General features: G+C 40.3%; 1 protein-coding gene across 5 annotated transcripts in view; it reads right to left on the reverse strand.

Moving 5' to 3' along the window:
- TSNARE1 (t-SNARE domain containing 1) overlaps window positions 1–21,757 on the reverse strand; it is a 461,757-nt gene that overhangs the window by 48,235 nt on the left and 391,765 nt on the right. For all 5 annotated transcript variants that reach the window (XM_039549499.1, XM_039549497.1, XM_039549498.1 and 2 more), the window contains exon 12: window positions 12,557–12,672. In XM_039549499.1, the coding sequence (XP_039405433.1) occupies window positions 12,577–12,672 (96 nt within the window). In that variant the 3' untranslated portion in view covers window positions 12,557–12,576. The remainder of the gene's footprint in view (window positions 1–12,556; window positions 12,673–21,757) is intronic.

Genomic DNA, 21,757 nt, shown 5'->3' on the forward strand with positions numbered 1-21,757 from the left:
TGGCAGGCCTAAACTTTCCCAAAACATTTCAGTAAGGGATTTGGTTCTCTGAGCTGCAGCATCGAGCGCAAAGCTTTGGCTGGATGAAGAACTTGTACGTAGGCTGGCAGGAGAAAGAACCCTCATGAACACGAGAGTCTTACAAAACCAAAGTGTGTCTCTACATGGAACTGCAGGGAAGGTTTTGGGGAGACATTAAAACCCCTTCCAGTACCTAAAGAGGCTCCAAGAGAGCTGAAGAGGGATCTTTTACAAGGGCATAGAGGGACAGGACAAGAGGGAATGGCTTCACACTGCCAGAGGGCAGGTTTTGATTCAAGACTAGGAAGAAAGTCTTTACTGTGAGGATGATGAGGCACTGAAACTTCTCTGGAAGTGTTCAAGGCCAGGCTGGCTGGGGCTTTGAGCAACCTGGTCTGGTGGAAGGTGTCCCTGCTTATGGTGGGAGGTTGGAACGAGATGGTCTCAAAAGTCCCTTCAATTTCAGTTTCACAGTGGGTGAGAGAAGTGGTGCAGTGCCCTGGAAGATGAAAATCTGCTTTCCTGGCTACTGAGCAACTTTTCTCCACTCAAGATCGTACCAGAAAAAAGGCTTCGTATGGACTCACAGTGGGATTTTCTGTTCCCATGGAAGTAAGCTCATTAACTTCCCGGGTGTTCAGAAAAAACCAGCCCTCATGATTACTCATTATAAATAATACAAAAGAAAGAATGGCCACCTTTTTGGCTTAGAAAAACATTTCAAAGGGAAAGCATTCAGTGCTTATTCACAGCAATGGAGAGTAATTTTAAAGTTCTTTGTTTTGAACTAAAACAACTGAAACCAACAGTATCTGATTTGCACCATATTTTATTGTGAAACTAAACTGGTTTTAGCAAAGAAAGTGATCATACAATCAGAATGACTTGGCTTGGAAGGGACCTTAAAGGTCATCTCATTCCAACCCACTGTCATGGGCAAGGATGTCACTCACTGGATCCAGTTGCTGAGAGCCCCATCCAACGTGACTTTGAACACTTCCAGGGATGGGGCAGCCACAACTTGTCTGGGCAACATTTTCCAGTGCTTTGCCACCCTCTGTGTAAAGAATTTCTTCTGAACCTCTCATCTGAACCTGCTCTCTGTCAGTTTAAAACCATTTTCCCTTGTCCTGTCACTATCTGCCTTTACAAAAAAAGTCCCTCTCCCTTCTTTTTATCAGCCCCCTTAAGGTACTGGAAGGTGCTCTAAGATTTTTCTAGAGCCTTCTCCTCTCCAGGATGAACAACCCCAGCTCTGTCATCCTGTCTGGCACAGATGTAGACAGAAAAACACATACACACACCGGTTCATGCACATAATACCTAATCCTGGTAGTCCTTCAGCTCCAAGAAAATGGAAGGGAAGGCTGGCTGTGTGTTAACCTCATGCACTTTGATTCCTCTTCATAGCTGGAGCAATCTTTATTTTTATCCCCAGCTGTAATAATTTTTGTGCGTTTTTTTCCACAGACCAAGTTCAGGATTTTTTTTAGTGTTGCTGATTACCCCAGATTCCAGGTGCGTGTGTGTGTGCATACACACTGTGTGTGCTCTAGCAAAATAATGAATGTTGAGTTCACCTAAAAAAACCACCCACAACAGAAAATTGAATTGAAATTGTCACTTGAGCACCAAAACGTCAGCAGGTTCTAAAACTCAGTATATCCACAGTTTTAGAAAAGAAATCCTAAGGTGATGATCTTTCCTCACCTATGTTTGTCGACAGTTGTATGAGACTCAAATTTTGCTTTATCCCTGTGAGAATGTAGGACAGAAATGGCTCTGCCTTGGAGTACTCCTGAATGCTGTCACATTGGTTCCTTTAATCCCACAAGAGTGAACGAGAAGAGTTTAGTGCTCCTCACAATATTCCTTCCTGCTTAAACTTAGATGGTTAAATGAGAATTCAAATCCAGACCTTGCCTTAAACCCTGAGTAAGGATTTGAACCGGATTCCTGCTGGTATGAGGGTATGAGACAGGCAGGAGAGGTCACCATTTAATCTGTTTTGAAGTTGCTTCACTGTTCCAAAGGTGTAAATGACTGCTAAGACAGACATTAAACAGGCACAGTGCCATTGCTTGATAGCAAAGACAGGAATCAGAGGCAGTGCACTCCAATTCTGGTCTTTTCATCAATAAATATTTAAGTATTCATTGAAAGTGGAAAAGACGTAAGGAAAAGAAATCGATTCCTCCCTGTCTCTCCCATATCTGAGCTGATGTGAGTTCCCTTTACCAAACTGAGCATCGTTCTGTCTCTGAGATAATTCGATTAGATTTAAGGTAAAGTTGCTCTTTGGTTTCGCTTCAGATCAAAATCAAGAATGTATTAGAGATGGAGAATGTTCCCTGGTGATCTGTTGGAGAACCTGAGCCATGAAAAATCTGCTTCTCTCTGGCAGATATTGAATCCAGGTGTGCCATGGATGAGGTACCCTCTGGCTGAGCCAGACACTGAGCAGAGGGCAGGAGGAAACTCACTTTCCCATAAAACAGCTCGTTACAAACAAAAAAATAATAAATATTTAACTCAAATCCAGCTTGGAAAATTTGCTCTCCAATTATCTCTGGAAAATTGGTGAGTTTAACTGTATGTCAAGCTACTGTGATATGCTTTGTTTATATTAAACAATAAACTATACCAGCCCTTTTTGACCCAGGAGAAGCAGATGTAAATTAATATATACCTGACTCAAGATTAGCATCTGCTACTGCCCAGAAAACCTGTTGATTAAAAGCCACCACTATGTAGCTCACAGTAAATACAGTGGAAAATTATCCAGGACCAAAGAAGAAAATCAGAAACGATTGCTAGTAGTAGATAGCAGAGAAACATTAAAAAAAAAAAAAAGAAGTACAACTGGCTATTAAAATATATTTTGTACTGATAAAATTAGCCTTAATGAACTATAAAATAAATAAGCCTTAATGAACTATAGCAGCCACTTGCAGTTATTTCTGTACTAATAAGCTTGGAGAATATATTTGCCATATACTGGTCATTAACAAGATATTCTTTGAAATATGTAATTCACTAAAGGAGAAGTTGCTACAAATTAAAGAGATTCCAGGGAATTTTTGTGCCTATCACCCCACAGAAATATTTGAGTGTCAGAAGAGAAGATTTCCTAGGCCAGTGAATACCCAAATTTGTTCATACAAGTTGAAATGGAGTTTTTATAGCTCCTCTCTTGCATTACATTTCTTCTCTATTGTTTCTTTGATACTGTGCTCTGGAAAAAATGTAAATAAATATTGGTCATTGGGATCTGCCTTGTAAGAACACTTAATTGGAGTCCTTAATTTCCTGTTGTAAACATAATACAAATGGCAGTTGTAAAACTGAGAACAATTTTGTTCCAAATAATCAACAAGAATGCCTCTTCATAGAGGAAACTCTTAGAAGACACAGAACTATACCAAAAAAAACCCCAAAAAATCCACCAACCCAATCCTTGCAGGAACTGAAATAGAGGAAATTCCATTTTTGGGTTAAGAAAGAAACTCTTGTTTCATTGGATAGGATTCTGTGAGAAAGCAGATGCCTTGAAAATATTCCACAGATGATACAGCTTTTTTTTTTTTTTTAATATCTGAAGAGCAGGCACACAATGAAAAGGGATCAAATGATTGCTGTTTAATGAGTTACTGCTTGTCAGCTGAGAGGCAGCAATGGCTGGGACATTATTCTTAGCAAGTTTTGATGACATGACATCGAGACTAATGCGTTCTGCTCTGCACTCTCAGCAGGCTGGGCATGGACAGCCACAGCAGTTCAGCTAATGAGAGGTAATTCAATCAACCTCGCTAACGAGCAAATTGAGGTGATCTTCCTCCACGCCACCTTGCTCATTGTTTCAGTGACAAGAAGCTTTGCCCACCTTCTGGGCTGGGATGATGAGATCCATTTGAGGCGCACAGTTGTAAATATGGTGCCTCCGTGTACAAGCCCCACAAATGCAGTAATTTCTGGTGACCTACTTGTGAGAGGAATTAAATGGTTTATTTATAGCAACACCGAAATGTAAAATTCCCATTTCAGTGTCAAAATATGGCTGTTAATTGGGGAATTCATGATCTGTCAAATCTCAAGCACCTTCCATACCAAACTCAAAAGTAAAAACACTATTTCTCCAGCAGTTACTCAGGAAATAAAGATTGCTGACTACTAAAGTCAAAAGTCTCCTTTTCCAGATACATCTAAAGAGCCTATTTTGAGAGCTGAAGCATATTCTGTAAACGAGTGATTGTTGTGAAGCAGATTCCAACTCCTTTTAAACCTTAATGAAACTGCAAGGAATATTTCAGAAAATTCACTGAGTGGGATGGAATTATAATTCTCTTTTTAAAGCTGGTTTGAGAATCTCACATCAGAGAGATGATTGCAATTAGGAGATTAGTATCTACATATTGAACAGACTATATATTGTCAAAGATATTTTACCAAAATGTGGACATTTCTAGTTCATCTTGAGCAGGTGGAGAGCTAACAAAGACATGGTTACCACTACATCAGAAAGGATGCAGAGAAGTGGGATTTTTAGAATTTCTGTATTATTTTTATGATTTTAGAATTTTTATATTTTTATATTTTTATTTCCTAAGAAGAAAAGGAGGCCACAGAAACACCCTTGAAGAAGCCCTCTACCCTTTGCCTGACGTCACTCTCAGTTTTAAAGAATAACTCCCAGATCATTGCGGCTGCTTGGAAAAAGTCACATGGCTGCAAAGGAGAATTTAACAACCTGCAGCACATCGTGGGATGAGGCCATGTCCCAAAAAAAGGTTGGGATCACCACCAGGGCTTCAGAGGAAATGGCTGGGACAAAGCACAGCAATTCAAAGAGTACATTTAATCACTTGCAATGATTTTCCTCTGACACTGAAACTCTTTACAACCTGGGGAACATCCCAAGACAGCATTTGAATTTTGGCACTAGAGAAACAGAACAATCTTCCCATCTACCTCACTCTGAGAGGCACAACACCAAACACACTGTCCCCTTGAACATCTTTCTTCTTTAAGAAATAATCACAGATGTATTGCCTTTCTAAGAGTCTGCCCTGCTGGGACATGAGATTTTCCAGCTAAACTGACAAAATATTTATTCTTTAACACACTTTTGCCAAAGAAAACCTCCTGTGCTGATTTTCAGGTTTTCTTCCACAGAGCACTGATCCAAAATTACTTTGTTTTGACACCACCACCAAGGATAATAGTCAAGTAACACTTTCAAGCAGCTTGGACACTGTCACGTAGAGAATGGCTCTGATGAACTTTGTGCTGCCCTATTCCCAAGGAAACCTCTGAGAATCTGTGGTGGGTTGACTTTGACTGGACACCAGGTGATCACCAAGCTGCTCTATCACTCCCCTCCTCAGCAGGATTGCAGCAGGGGTGGGGGTGGAGAAAATAAAATGGAACAAAAAACATTTGGACAAGGTAAAGGCAGTTTAATAAGACAAAAGTGAAGGCTTCACATGGAAGCAAAGGAAAACAAGATTTATTCTCTACTTCCCATCGACAGGCAATGTCCAGCCAGTTGAGATGACTGGAATGATGATGAAACATAGAGAATTTGTGGGGTTTGTTGGATCAATACAGGCTAGAACAGAACTGGCCACCCCTGATCCCCCAATCACCAAGCTCTGCACCCAGTGGCAGCAACCTCATCCATGTTCCCATCATTCCCAGGCCAAGAAGAACTGCTCTCCACAGAGGAATTCACTCCTTTAGCTTTACCAAAAAGAACCACACACATTTCCAAACTGACGTCACTGCAAGTCCATGGGCACCAGGATGAATGATGGACTCTCTTGTGCTGATCTTTGCTCTTGTCCCTCACAACAACAAAAGCTCAGTGTATTTTTGGGGCTCAATGAGAGAGATAATTCCAGAATTTCCAGCTGAAAATATCAGCTGATAGTGGTGCAGTGACGTGAGAGCAGTTTCTGACTCTGTGTTGCTCTTCTAAAAAGTTTAATCCTCCCTTCTCCTGGGGCTACTGATTTATGCCTCAGAGAACCCTCCTGAGCCATTAATCACTGCAACTGCTCCCTGAGCCGAGCACCAACTGCTCCCTCCCTCAGACATCGCTGCTCCTGAGGAACTGAGACTATCCATAGGGAAGAGGATACTTGGCACTGACTCATTCAAATATTTTAGACATACATTTATAACAGGTTTTCTTCTCCAAGTTGAAACTGAAATTTTAGCCACCTAAAGCCACACTTGGGCTGGTGTTGCCCACAATTCTAGCGGAAATATCAGCTTTTCACATGTTATTTCCTTAAACATCTGTGAATGGGACAATAAGTGAGAGACAAACCACTGGTCTGAATCAGTGCATCCATTTTTGTGCTGTTTCACAGTTCAAACTGTGAGTGCTGAAAATCTCCCTCTTCTGCCAGGTCCTTAGAGGTGTGTCAGGATGGTTTAAGTTTAAAGGAGTTACAAAGCATAAATAATTACTGTCTTCAGAGTGCTTTGGGAAGTTCAGATCAGAGACTTGGCATCCATCAGAAGGGTCAGCATCGTGCACAGACATTCAGCGGGAGTATCCCATTTTCCTACTGATGGCAAAGAAACCTGAGATGGGACGAAGAAAGCTGCTGGCAGTTCCAGAGTCCTACTGACTTTGGAATCAAATCAATGAATTCAAGTTAATTGAGCTGCAGGAACTGCCTGCACATTGACTCTTAAGCAAAGGTAATGTGATACATCCTCCCTTCACTCTCTCACAGAGTTAATGACCTGGCGTTATGTGATGCTTGTAAAGGTCAAAGACCGTGAAGATGGGCAACAATCATAATCTGAAGCACATTAAAACACAGTAACCTGATGGTGTGATGTCCCATCCAAACATTAATCTGTTTGGAGGTTTGTCTCAATGGTAAAAACTCTGAAATGAATCTGCCTATCTCCTGGCACTTCTGCCTTTCTTGCCCTGTTATTTTGAAGGATTTTTTTGCATAAAGCAGACTCTTGTCTCTTACAATTTCTTTTTCTTTTAGTAATCATTTCTCTCTTCTGCGCATTCATGGCAGAGATTATATTGTGCTGTCAGGGAAATAATTTAGCAGAGAGAAGTGGAGACATGGCCATTGGAATCAAGAAGGTCTTGAAGAATACAAATGTTAGCCTAATTTAAGAAATTGGGCAGATCATAAACCTAGGCCCATTATATATTATTCAGTGAAAATTCAGATCTCATTTTTGACTAACTTAAATTTGAAGCAAAAATTTACTGCAGAATCAGGATGTACCTCAGTCTTCTTGCCAGAGCAACAATTGAGCAGGGATGCCAGGATAGGAGCAATTAATTATAGACTAAAAGACCAGAAGTGAAATGACAAGAATTGACACCTGACTCTAAATGTAGGAACTTTTTCAAATTAATAGGATACAGGGGAAAAAAAAAATATTGCAGAGCTATTGATTCCAGATTGTACTGCAGAGCAAACGTGGCAGCAGTGCCACAGCCAGGGCAGAGGGGTGAATTATTTTAGGATTTCAATGACAGCTGCCAAAAATATTATGACCCTTACAGAGCTTGAAAGGGCCAAACAAGCTTGAAAACTCAGCCACTCACATATTAAGCCACATATAGAGATGTGTGGTGAAAACAGAGACACCAAGTAAAGCCCTGTGATAACAATTTAAAAAGCAAAAGGAATGCCACGAAAGAGAACTGTCTGTGCTTTGTCCTTATTTACAGTGTTCCTTAGGTTAAATTATTTCTCTGTTCAACACTGAGTAGGAGCTGCTGTGCTTTAGCAACCTGACATTGCCAGGGAGAGATGCACCAGACAAATATCCGAATTTCTGTTGTGTGTGTCAGAAGAGGGTGCCCAGACTTGTCTCCTGCTTGGAAGGAACAACAGACCTGCAAATGCCAAGTGCCACAAAGCCACTTGTCAGTCTTTCCCTCTCTGCCACCTCGGCCCTCACAAGCCTGACACACAGAGGCTGTGATTGCATTTGTTGGTGGCAACAGGAACAGCACACAGGGACAGTGTAGTGCACGAGGGACTAAAAAAATCCAGCCAATTCAAAAAACATAAGGTCTGAAAGGAAAACAAACACCAAGGATGAGCTGTGTAAAATCAGCTGTCTGAACCTCATCTTCATTGATCAGGTTACATAAAACACTTAATCACATAAGAAACCCATAAATGAATTACACAAGGAAAGCTGTAACTGTGAGGGAAGGGAAAAATAATCCAAACTAAACCAATATTTTCTGTTTTTCTATGATAACTAATTCAATTTAAATTCAAAACAAGACAGTTGCATATTCAGGAAACACATACTTGGAGCCTGATTATTACTTTTTTACATGGACTAGAGCCCCATTAAGGAGACACTGCCCAAGATGTTACGTGAGATATTAGAAAGAAAATCTTTATAGTGAGGGTGGTGAGGCTCTGGCACAGGGTGCCCAGAGAAGCTGTGGCTGTCCCATCCCTGGAAGAGTCCAAAGCCAGTTTGGATGGGGCTTGGAGCAACCTGGTCCAGTGGAAGGTGTCTCTGCCCATGACAGGGGGTTTGGAACAAGATGATCTTTAAGGTCCCATCTAAACACAGACCATTCTACGATTCTATGGATTTTCTGTCTGTACATTCAAGATTACATGGAGACTGTAACTAGAGTGCAACTCCTTGCTCACGATATTTAATATTTTAGAAGCTTACGATGGTTCAAAATCCAAGTGGTCAAATTATCAAAAAAGGAACGAATCAATGTCTATTAAAGATTAAATAACTCTTCTCCTGTATCAGTAAGGCTTTGAGTTTCAAGTTGCTGAAGGCTGGGAGAATCTAATGAATCACAGTCCACAGGATTTAAGGAATCTACACAGCCAAGTCTGTGTGCTCAGTCCTGTACCTTTGTCTGACAGAAGTGTGTCTTGGTAATGGGGTAGGCACCCTCTGCTGCAATGACTTCTTCCAAGGAAAGGGCTCAGTCAAGTCATCATTCATTCTCTCTTTGTTTGGCTAATGGGATTGAGATGAGGAAGTTGTTATTGGAAACCATATTTTCCAGCTGTCACATACATGCAGCATCTTTCTCAAAGTTTGTCACCTCTATTTTCCTATAAAAAAACTTAAAACTTAGGATTCTAACAGTCTTGATTGTCACTTCGGGTAAGTGTGCACTCATGCAAATGAGTCAAAAGAAGGGCACAGAAGGTCTGTCTAGGCTGAAATATTGACATTATACAAAGCTGCTGTTAACAAAAAGGCTTCTCTCAGACTGCTCCTGCAATACTTTCCTTTTAAATGGTCACTAATGTTGATGGAACAGCAAAAAGAGCAGCTGCAGTGTTGCTCCAATATGTGCACAATGTGACCCAAAAGTTCCTGGGCTATTTTCCTAAGGTGTCAGCAAACAAATGTTCAGACATAAGTCCTCAGGAGTTTCTCTGCATTCGCTGTAGACACTTTTCTCTCTCTCTGCCAGACAAAACTGCCCCAAGGGAGCAGTGACACGCTTATGGCAGGGCCCTCGACAGGCAAAAGTCAGGGCTGGGAGCTCTCCTGAACAGCTGCTCTCTCTGCACGCACTGAGCCAGCAGCTAATGATGGCACAACTGCTTGGGAAACTCACAGGGAAAACTGCTTTTGACTTTGCAAGATTCATCAAGTGATCTCCCCTATAGAAGGAATGGGCTTGTCTGTCCAAACCGTGTCTGATTTGTGGTGTTAGGAAAAAATTCTTCTTTTGAGAAGAACTGTTAATTCAGTATCATTATTGCAAAAGCAGAAACACCAACCAATTAAAAAAAAAAAAAAGTAAAAATACTTTTTATGCTAATGATCAAAACAATAAATAGTGATAATAGATATTAATGGCATCATTTCTTTAATTCCCTGAATAGTGACCTTCATATTTTTTATCATCTGTCATGGAAGCTAAAGAAGCCTAACTTTAATATCCTGCAAGTGGGATTTAAAACACTGGAATGGAGTGACTGGTGCTTTTTCTTTTGGCTCCTTACTAATCCAGCATGGAGCCAACACTTTGAAGAGATGTTAAATGGAAGTTCTTTCCAGTCATTACCAAATTTGGGATTTTATTCAGTGATATGTCCTGTGCCAACCAGAGTATTTAGTAATTAGTTCCCTCACTTGCTTTCCTCCCTTTACTTTCTCTGAAGTCATGCAGAGCTGTTACACATTAAACTCCAGCTGTTCCCAATCACCCTAAAGTGTGTAAGAGAGCTTTATATGAACCTGTTTCTTGAGGTAGTCTTTAAATCCACTGATATTTTAATATCCACAGACTTTTTAAAAATCCATTTGGATTAAAATTCAAAATAGAATTGTATCTATCTCTATGGACATGGAAACCCTGAAAACATCCTGGTTTAGAAATCTTCAAAGCATAAATAGGAAATCTGCTGCACACCACTTGGGCTAACCCAGATGAAGAACCACTTATAAAGATCAGAAATCATCCTTGTTCCAGTAGAACTCAATTCTGGTCCTTCCTCCAGTTCTACTGCTGCAGAGCAACTCTTGTTTTAGAAGCTCAATTATTAGTTTCACAACTAATGATGAAAAGTAGAGCATTATATTTTTCCTGGGGCTTTCATTAGTATCTCTAAGTTCACTTCCCTCAAGACATGGATCTCTTAACAGGAGATTAATTTTACTTTTCCAATGGAGTTTTAGTGTAAGAATATTTTGTTCTCTGACTTTCTCCACTAAAGGGGTTTAGATTAAAATATGTCTAGATGTAGTCAACTGTTGATAAGATTTGTAATTTCCAGTAGATAGGAATATTTAACTACACTAAAAGAAATTGTATTCTATTGCAGATTACTGTGATGGAACACATTTCCAAACTAATGCAGAGTAAAACCAGAGTTATGCAATTAAAATTATTGTAGTTGCTCTAGATTTAAATTATCAGGACAGATCACTGTTTGCACCCATAACAGTGTCTATTCTATAAAAATGGGATAAAAAAATATATAGAAATGATAAAAGAAAGAAAGAAAGAAAGAAAGAAAGAAAGAAAGAAAGAAAGAAAGAAAGAAAGAAAGAAAGAAAGAAAGAAAGAAAGAAAGAAAGAAAGAAAGAAAGAAAGAAAGAAAGAAAGAAAGAAAGAAAGAAAGAAAGAAGTGCTTTAGCATCAATATTCAATCAATTAAAGGACCATTTCACTGATATCATCCTCATATCAGCATATCAGGGCTGGCCAAACTAAGTGAACATTCAAGGGTAGCAAAATATTTCTGTCTGGTTCTCCTAGCAATGATGTAGGGCTTGTGATCATCCTCATCCAAACCAGGGAGATGGTTCTTGACATCCTTCAACAACTTTGTTTTTCTTTCTTTGGTTTGTACAATTCCTTCTTATACCCAAATTTTGACGTCCACAATGTCATGGCAGAAGAAGTTCCAGAGCTTTAGAAGTGTGAAGAATCATCTTTCTGTGATGGTTTTGAACAAACCCTTTTTATTTTCCAGGGGAAAGAAGGCACATTAGAAGCCTTATCCTCAGGTGGAAGGAGAGCATTCTCAAGTAGCACTGAACCCTTGTTAAACAAAAGAATTAACAAAATCTCTCAATCCCATGCGCTTTCCCTAGGAGAGTTTCACAGGAAAGCTGCTGCCTGCAGGAAAAGTCCCATTGGTGCTTTTGGGCTCTGGCTTTACCAGGTGGAACCCCTGCCCTGGCAGCAGGCACACAGCTCCCCTTTGGGAATAGAAAATCTGTAAATCTGATATGCTCTCCTTGAATAATGGCCTGGTAGCTTTCTAAAGAAGAGAGACCCAGACATGCTTTGCATCAGAAGGAGAATATCAGAAATAATTGATGAGTCATTCTCCCAGGGCAATGAGGGAAAAGAAAGGAAAATTAAAGGGGTTTTGGGTCTTATACTTGACACTTAAAGCAGATTTTGTTTTACAAAGTAAACATACTATAGGTGAAACTTCACTAATAGGATGAAGTTGCTTTGATATCTCACCTGTATTCATATATTACAGTCCAATCCTCTTACTAGAGACCAATATTCCTTTTAGGGGTAGGTCCAGAGCAAAGTTCACCAAAATTCCATTTTTATTTTTCATCCCTACTAAAATCTCCAGTTGTTTGTCCTCCTGCTCCTCAGGAGGGTCTCTGGAACATCTCAGAAGACAAAGCTCTTGGAAACACCTCTGGGCTGTTGGATTGCCCCTCACCCTGCTCCAGCCAGGAGTCTTTAACACTCCTTCTGCATTTCTAACTCTTAATCCTAAAAATTAGTATCCATTAGTTAGCAGTGCTACAAGATTCATGTAAAATCAAACATGACACAAACAGTAGAGGAAAGAGTCATATGATGTTTTGTTGGAATATCACCTTGGCTTAATTTTAAGGATCCATTAAGAATATTTCTAATACCCTTTAAAAGAAAATATTTTAGAAGGCCAGACCTGACTCTGCAGTTGAAGATATTTTTTTCTTACCATGATTAGCTTTTTAAACTGTCTCTCAGCCACCTTAGAGTTTGATAAAAGATTTGGTTAAAGGGTTTTACCTGTGCAAACCTCAACCAGGTCAGCGCTTGACGGAGACTGCAATGATTATGACAATGAGCAGCAGAACGGCCAAAGCGATGGAGAGAAGGCAGCACTTCATCTTCCTGGCTCGTAGCTGAGAGGAGAAAGACAAAGAAATGAATTCATGGAGATTAAATCCACAGAGAAATGTTGTTATTTTTCCATTGGAAGAATGGTTTGGAACAAGAAACAACATAGAGAAGTTGTCTACTTTTTTGGACTGACTTATCCTTCCAGATAATCCAGATTCTTCCTCGTCCATACAATCCACTTTTCTCCACTACTTTCTTGCTGCTTAAATCACTATGTCACTCTAAATTTTCAGGCTTTTCAGGATCAGATTATCTTAATATTACTGCTGCTACCCACTTTCCCTTCCTTTCCTTCCCCTAACTGCTGCAATCAGGTCTCCCAGTCTGCCTTGGATCCTTCTCTAACTGCGTTACACCACTCTGCACTGCACTGCATTTCCCACAGAGCCATTGTTTCCCAGCTCTTCTGTTCTATGGATGTTTTGGTCTCTTGCACTGCAAAAGACAGGCAATTCATCTCTTCCATTGGTGCTCCAAACCCAGTGTTCCATTCCCTCTCAGTGCCCAAACAAGCTGGAGAAGCACTTCCAGCAGGGAACTGTGATTCATGACCTGTCTTCCAGAATCAACCACCAACCAAACTGGTGCTTTCATCAAATTGTGGATTTCCAGATATTATTTTTTTTCACATTAAAATGCTGTACTGTCCTGCCTCCCTAGCAGATAATCAGGGAATCATCGTGGCTCTCCATCAGTTTTTCAATCATTCAAATAGATACGTTTTCTTTGGTTTGGAAGAGAAAAAAAGGTGTTTTAAATATATCATTCCACGTGCACATGTGAAGAAAGAGCTTCTTGTCAGGTGTGCTCAGAGGGAGTGTGTGAAGGGACACTATTCCCCTTCCCAAACCCCTACTTTGGGGCACAGATTTATTCACACTTTTCCATCAGTTTACTGTGATTCTTGGGGGAGAATATGGGTGGACAAAGGCTCACAGAAATTACTGTGGGGCTGGTGAGGGCCTGGCACAGGTTTCCCAGAGAAGCTGTAGCTGCCCCATCCCTGGAAGTGTCCAAGGTCAGGTTGGATGGAGCAACCTGGTCTAGTGGAAGATGTCCCTGCCCCATGGCAGGGGTTGGAACTGGATGGTCTTTAAGGTCCCTTCCAACCTAAAGCATTCTCTGATTCTCTGATTCTCTTTTTTATTTTTTACACACACAAATGGATGTTTCTTCATAGTGGATCCTCACCTGACGCTTTAATTTCCTGAGGAGTAATTGCAGGGCATCCTGAAAGCTCAGCCCATGAGACAACAGACTTGCTACTGCCTCCCCTACAATTTTAACCTTCATTAATTCCAAGTCAAACCAGGAAACCTCTGCTTCAAACTGCAGACTTTCAAAGGCACTTGGATGTCCTTGCCCACTTCTAAAATGTCAGAGCCTGTGTTTGGTCAGCAGAGGATGCTAATGGGTCATTTAGCTTCAAGCAGCATTCTCAGATAGTCCCAATAAGCGCTTCAAAGACTGCACAGTTATCACTTCACATGCCTTTTCCATCACTCCCTTGGCAGAGAGATTCCCTTCTTTTGCTCTTTCTAGCACTACAAAGTCCTAGTCACTCTTATTTTGCATTTGCATAGTCTCTTCTCCATTCCCTTTTTCCTTGCTTTTAACCAACTAAACCATAAACAGACTGAGACTGATCAGAGGGCGGGAGAGATGCAGCCCAGCCTGAATCCTGGGATCTGGTTCATATTTTATGAGCTTGTCCTGGCTGGAAAGTCAGGATAATTATTCCTGTTCTTTAAAATATCTCCTAGCAGATTTAGTATAACTGTCCTTCACAGCCGTATATCCCGTGGCAGGATTCTCCTGTTTATTCCTAGTTTTGTTGCATTGGTTTTTTTTCCTTATTTTATATTTCAATAAGGAAAATGTTAAATTCTTTGAATTTCTTTAGTCTCCAGCCATAAATCTGTACATGCTGGTGGAGCAGTAGAAGCAGCTTCTGATCCCTGCCTGAACACATCACCTTTCCTACAGATCCTGAGGAAGCGTGGCAGGATACCATCACCCCAGCTTTTTGTCACTGGGTTAGAAAAATACTGATAGATGAGCAAAAGCAGCATCTCCCTTCACTGCACAAGTGCACACCCTGCTTCAGGAAGGGCCTTGAAAGAATCCCTTCAATGAGACTTGGCACAAAGGTTGGATGATCTTGGAGGTCTTTTCCAGCCTTAATACTCTATGATTTTATGATAGCCTGTGGAGCTCACCAAGCCTGTCCTGTGGAGAGGACCAGCCTGAATTTCTGTGAGCTCCTGGGACCCTTTCCCTGCCTTTATCAGAGGAGAAAGACACAAGCACAGAGGGTGTTGAACAGATCCTCTTCCCCAGACAGAATCTGAGTGCTGTGGTATGGGCACCCTCACCTGAATATTACATAAATATACACCAATAAGCAACATAAATAATAACATTACATCTAACTCTGCTTATTATCCCTAATTTAGGTTAACAGAATCTGATTGACAAACTGAGATTATAAATGATGCCTTAATGCCTCACTGCCGTTCTTGAGGGAAATTGAGAGACAAAATAAACACATCCCTTTTAATGAGTTTTTCAAAGAGTTTTTTTAATAACCCTGAAGTAACCATCACACACTGGAAGCACAGCAACATCAGAAATGTAAGCACTGAGCAGCTGAGACATTCCAGAGTTTGTGTTTTCCATGTATGCATATATGGGAGCAATTATTCCCCTCCCTCTAAAGTAGGATTTCTGCCTTATTATAATTATTATGCTGTGTGCATCACACATGTTTAGAAATGTTACTTATCTACTCAAGTTTTTTTAGGACATCTATCTAAAGTCATGTTCACACGAGACCATGCAAAGCTTTCAGTTAATGTAAAGATCCTAATTTTTTAATGGGGTTTCCATGACAGCAGATTCCTATAATTAATACTTTTTATCCCAAACATCAATGCAGTGATTAGGTTATATCTATTTGAAGTGGAGGAAGAAGGGACACATTCCATGGGTGAAAGTACAGCTGATCTCAAGAGAGTTCCAGTTTTCCAAAGGAATAAAAGAATAAAAAGCAAATGTGATTTATGATACCACACCTTGAATCAAAGTTAATCTACACTTATATGGCAATGGAAAACTGTTTCCAAACATGTAACAGGATTTCTCACCAGGACAAGTTCCTCACTGCCCCGAGACAGACACTACAAGGTTTCTGCCAAAATTTTAGTAGTCTCAGAATAACAGAACCACAGCCACAGAAAAGCTGAGGCAAAATTAAAAAAAAAAAAAAAAAACCAAAACAACCCACAAAAAGCCAAACCACCTGTAAAATGAATCATTTATATTACAGCATAATTCTTCAGGGAGCTTTGCATTTTTACAGCATTTCCCACACATCTGACTAATACGCAGTTGATTCCACTCATCTTCTCCCAGCTCTTTCTTCCCTCAGCTGCTGAGGATCCTTCTCTCACACTGTGCATTATTCCTATTCCCTATCTTCCTTGACTTTCCTGGAAGCTCTGAGGCAATGTGACCTCCTCTCAGTTCCTGCAACCACACCCATGGTTCCTCAGAGGGGCATTTTAAGACCATTTTGCCCAGAATCTTCTTCTTGGATTTGGAGCATTCTTAGATGTTTCCAGACAAGATATATCCAGGACCACTGGCACAGCAGATGGATCAACAGCTGAGGGGAACTCTTGGTACAAACAAAATTTGGAGGCTCTTCACTTCAAAAAGTATCCGGAAAACCTGAGGGAATAACTGTTTTGTTGTTTGTTTGTTTGTTTGTTTGTTTGTTTTTCCCAGAGACCTGGAGTTTTTGCCAAACACTTCTGGAGGTCACAAAAATCTATGGCTGCTTTCTCCAGTGTTTGTCCTGTTATATTGCAAAACTCTGTCCACATACAGGAGCTTCTGGAATTTAACAAAACCTCCCAAAAAACATGTTCCTCCCAGGGAAACATGCATCTTGGAACTCACTTTGGAAAACACCAACTCCCTTTAACTATCTGTTAAAATGAGTGTTTAAATAGAGATAGAGAAGTCAATGCAACAAACAACTTCAGGCTCAGTTTGGGAAAAGTTCAAAGCTACAAGATTATCTTCTGCTGGAAAATGTATGAGAAATAATTATAAGCCCACTATCTGATTTCATTTTAATTATCTTAGCTTATTCTAAACCTTGAGTGCTATGCAGCAGCACTGCTCTGGTTTTATAGCTCTGTCCCAACCTGTTGTAAGTCCATTTCCCATAACACCTAGAATTTGTTGATTAAATTGGAGCTAATCGATTTTCTTTGTACACATTCTCCCAAGATGAAAAGGATGCAACATGGGACAAAAAAAATTTGAATCCTGTAGCAAGATGTAATGGCTTTTTACAGCTGTTTTTTTCTGGGCTCTCAGGGTTTTTTAGTAAAATAAGTAAAGATATATTTTAATCCTGACAGAGGCTCTTTAAACACACATGTGAAATAGGAGTGAAAAGCAGGGAAGAAACGAGCAAGGCTATTTAGGGACACAGCTGAGAAGCACTTTATATTGACAGGCAAGCTGGATGTGACTGAGCCTGGAAGAAACCTTTCCCTCATTGTTTCAAAAAATTAAGCTGCAAGTCATATTTTATAGCCTAGAAGATATTTATTTCTTGGGGGTGAAATGTTTAAAGATATTTTAATTATGTCACAACAGATAGTTAAGTAATTAAAACCCATTAAAGCCCATTACGGCCCCAGGCCCAGAAAAGCAAGTTTCATCTTGGAAATTCCTAAGCAAACCATTTACAAGGAGGAAAAAAAAATGCTATCTTGCTAAGGATTCAAAAACTAGCTGAGGGCAAGCATAAATAATAGAAGAGGCTAAAGGAAACTCTTTTTCCAGTATTTATATTGAATAGGAAAAAACCAAAAAACCCCAAAAAATAAAACAAAACAAAAAAAGCAGCATTGAGCTTCTCTACCCTCTGTGGATTTGTTACATTATGGACTGTAAGGCTGGGAGGTTGAGATTTCTCAACTGCCTCCACAAAGGAGGTGAAAATCCCTAGAAACAGGAATTTTAGTTCAGACAGGGATTTGTACTAAAACAACTGCTCTATTCTGGGAACATCAGAACATGTGACACCACTTCAGAGCAAAGATACACCCTACAACTTCGTGGCTGGGGCATTTTCTAGGTCTTCTGCAGGAAAAAATCGGGCAGGTTGCTTTTATTAGCTCAATTAATCTCTCGAGTATCCCACCTTTATTCCACCTCTCCCAGGTCTCAGTCCTGGCACTGGGATAAGGATGATGACAGTAACCAAAGAGCTTTGTCCAAGAGGGTTAACTCAAGACCACATGACTCTGTCCCTCCCTCCTGCAGTGTCAAATAATATAAACATTCATAGAAAAATAGGATTGTTAAGATTGGAAAAGACCTTTACAATCCCCAAGTCCAACCATCAACCCAGCAAGCACCACCATGTTCACCATTAAACCATGTCCTCGAGTTTAATATCCACAGGCTTTTTAACAACTCCAAGGAAGATGACTCCACCACTTCCCTGGGCAGCTTCTTCCAATGCTTGACAACAGTTTCTGTGAAGAATTTTCTTCCTAATACCCAATCTAAACTTCCACTGTTACAATTTGAGACTATTTCCTCTTGGCCCATCACTTGTTACCTGGGAGAAGAGATTGACCCCTACCTCATTGCAATCTCATTGCAGGGAGTTTTAGAAAGCAATAAGGTCTTCCCTCAGACTCCTTTTGTCCAGTTTAGGAGAGAGGCCTAGGAACAGGCCTGGAAATACCCTGGGCTTTTCAGACTTTGGTTTTATGAGCAAGACTGTCTTAGAGGAAAAAAGTCAACTTCTTCATTATCACTTCTTAGGTTATTATGGTGAGCAAGCAAAAATCTAGCCATGTACTCAATGCCAAAAGTCCCGATAAGACAACCCATTTTACTTTCAGAGAGGCTTACCCATATTTTAAATGCAATTTTAAAATAATGAACAAATCATGATGCATTTTCGAAATGAGCCAGGACTGCAAGAACTTCTGAAAGTACAATTCCACTACGCGAGCAAAGAAATCACTGCAGACTAATCTGCTCTGGAAATTTATTTCCTGCAAACCCATTCAGCAGATAACAACAAAAATTATTAAATTTAGCAACCACACAATAAGAGCCTCCAGTTACCAGGTCAGGTCCTTTTAAGGGCCTCTGTTGGGCAATGAAAACCCACCCTGATTAATTTTCAAGTGCTGCTTCCTTTATTGTAAGATTAACAAATCTGTTTGACATAAAATGGTTCATTTTATATGCAAATCTCTGTAGAGAGTTTTGTGACATTAAAGAGGTTCACACAATTTTGTTCACCCTGACCTCAGAGGTCATTTGGAATTTCATGAAAGCATTTGTCTATGCCCTTAATATGCATTTTGAAAGCTAATTTCAGGTCTGCTGGATTGAGAGCCCAGGTTCTTAATTACATTTGGACGTGTTTATACAGAGATGATATTATGAATCTGAAACTGTCATTCCAATGGACAATAGCAGAAGCTCTGCTGAAGGCTGGGGAGTTCTCATGGGAGAGGAAAAGGAAAAATTGGAGAAACACAGCAGAAAATCAGACTTTGTAGATGTGTGTACCTCCAAGAATTATGTAAATATACAGAGGGGAAAAAGTCCCCTTGCACTTGCAACATTACTTTCATTATTATTACTCTTATTATTGTTATTATTATTATTAGCATTGATAAGATCCGTTAGCTAAGCCATACACAATCAGCTCTGATAAGAGAGTAAACACTCTGTGTTATTGCAGTGGAAGGGAGGAACCTGACCTTTAACGCGCGTACAAATTAAAACGCACTGACCAAATTTGGTGACCTTTATAGTATAGCTTCCTTATAGAGCCACAATGAATTTGCTATCAAATATCACTGCTTCTGCAGGCAGGCTAGAAAAGGCCAGGAATATTATTAAGCACTTACAGTGTTTTTAAATGAGAACAAAGTAGACAAGTTACATATTAATAAAACCCAGAAGATATGAGAGCAACAGGGAAAGGCCAGCCCACAGCAGCAAGGAAATAGATCACTTGGCTTTGACATATTGTGTTTGGGCCTTCACTTCCACGTCATTTGGACTGATTCCACACTTTCCTTTATGAAGCTGTGTCTGTGTATTTGCTGCTTTCCACTCATTCTGTGCAGTATTCCCATTCCCCATAAGTCTCTTCATTATTCCCTTCTTATTAATTACATTTCTTCACGTATTTCTCTGGAAGTGTTCAAGGCCAGGTTGGATGGGGCCCTCAGTAACCTGATCTACGGGAAGTGTCCCTGCTTATGGCAGCAGGGATGGAACTGGATGATCTCTAAGGTCCTTTCCAACCCAAACTATTCCATGATTCCACATGTTTCTATGCGATATCCCAAGTGAAGCCAAGTGCCATCTACAGATCTGATTCCTCAGCATATCCTACAGCAAGACTGTATTTTCTGCCACTTATTTAGCCAGGGATAACCATCTAGGACTGGATTTCCACACCTGGAATCTACCTCAAAATTAAAAGCTATTAAAAGCTTTTCCTTTAAGCTATTAAAAACTATTCCTTTTAAATTAAAACATGCCAGCCAAATCAAAGAAGAAAACTATTGAAAAATGTCTAAGTGTCCCACCCTGAAAAAGAAAATGGACACATTTTCTCTAGTGCCTCCCTGCTTTGGGGAAAAATCACAGAATCATTAAGGTTGGAAAAGATCTCCAAGACCATCAAGTCTGACCTTTGGCCGATCATCACCTTGCCCAATAAACCGTATCGAGAAGTGCCACATCTACTTGTTTTTTGAACACTTACAGGGATGGTGACTCCACCCCATCCCTGAGCAGCCTGTTCCAGAGCTTGACCATTCTTTCAGTGAATATATTTTCCCTAATGTCCAACCTGAACCTCCCCTGGTGCAACTTGAAGCCATTTTCCCTTGTCCTCTGTAATAAGGAATGGGGAGAAAGGGGATTGTCCCTTTGATGAGGGTGCTCATTTTAGTATTTCTGGGAAATTTGGCTCAGTTTAGGAAAGATATGACTTCTCTCAAACCCTTATTCATGTACACTCTTCACTAGTTTAAAATCTGAGATAATTTTCACCATCTGCCACATCGATCAGGATGAGGATGGCAGCACAATGCTTTCTGTGTTGACTTGCCTAAAAGCTGACAGGGGCTGATGTTGAGCCTGTACACACAGATTTAATTGCTGCATTTTCTACCTTCTGAATGCTTGAATTAGCAATCTTAATATTCCCCTAATACACTTGTTTTTCTAATGGCTGAGACATCATTTGTAATAACACATGATAATGGCTTACATTTCCAGCACGCCTTTCAAGGCAGCAAACCTCCAACGTGATTTACAAATTCACTATAAAGAGGATTATCTTTTTACCAGCTCTGGAATGAAGCCACCTACCTCTGGCAGCTGTCTGAGTTCTACACAGCAAACCCAGCCAGCAATTTAAAGCAGGTAATGACTGGTGTGTGCACCTGAAACAGCAGAGACCGCATTTCCCAAATCAGAATTCACCCAGTGTAGCAAAACAAGCGCTTATACTTTTGCAGAAACCACCTTGAGATGCTTAAAAGCCCCCACAAGCAGATTCAGAGACAACTGAACTGCCCCAGCAATTCAAACCCGGCAAGGGAGAAACACGGCAAGGGAGCAGAGCAGAGAGAGAATGATTTGACCACATTAAAGCTGTGCAGTGCTCAAAGAAAACCTTCCTGCTGAGCTGTGTTTATTAGTAAGATTATATTATTTTATGAATGGGACTACTTGGAAGGAGTGGAAATGACAGATTTTGGCTCATTATGCTGCCAATCTCAGCATTTTGAGCCCATCAGTTCATCTAGCCTTTGACCAACATCACTTATCAGTTTCTCTTTCAGGGCAGAAAGTCTTAATTCTCAAACCAGCTCAACCTCTGCCCCCAAAAACACTTGAGCCCCCCCCCACAAACTGGCCCCTTTTGCCAACAACAACCAAGTCAAACTCTGCAGAATCTCATAAGGACCAGAGCCAAAAAAAGTATTTAGTCTGGCTTAACTCCAGTGTACT

The sequence above is a fragment of the Corvus cornix genome, chromosome 2, assembly GCF_000738735.6.
Source record: "Corvus cornix cornix isolate S_Up_H32 chromosome 2, ASM73873v5, whole genome shotgun sequence".
Lineage (NCBI taxonomy): Eukaryota > Metazoa > Chordata > Aves > Passeriformes > Corvidae > Corvus > Corvus cornix.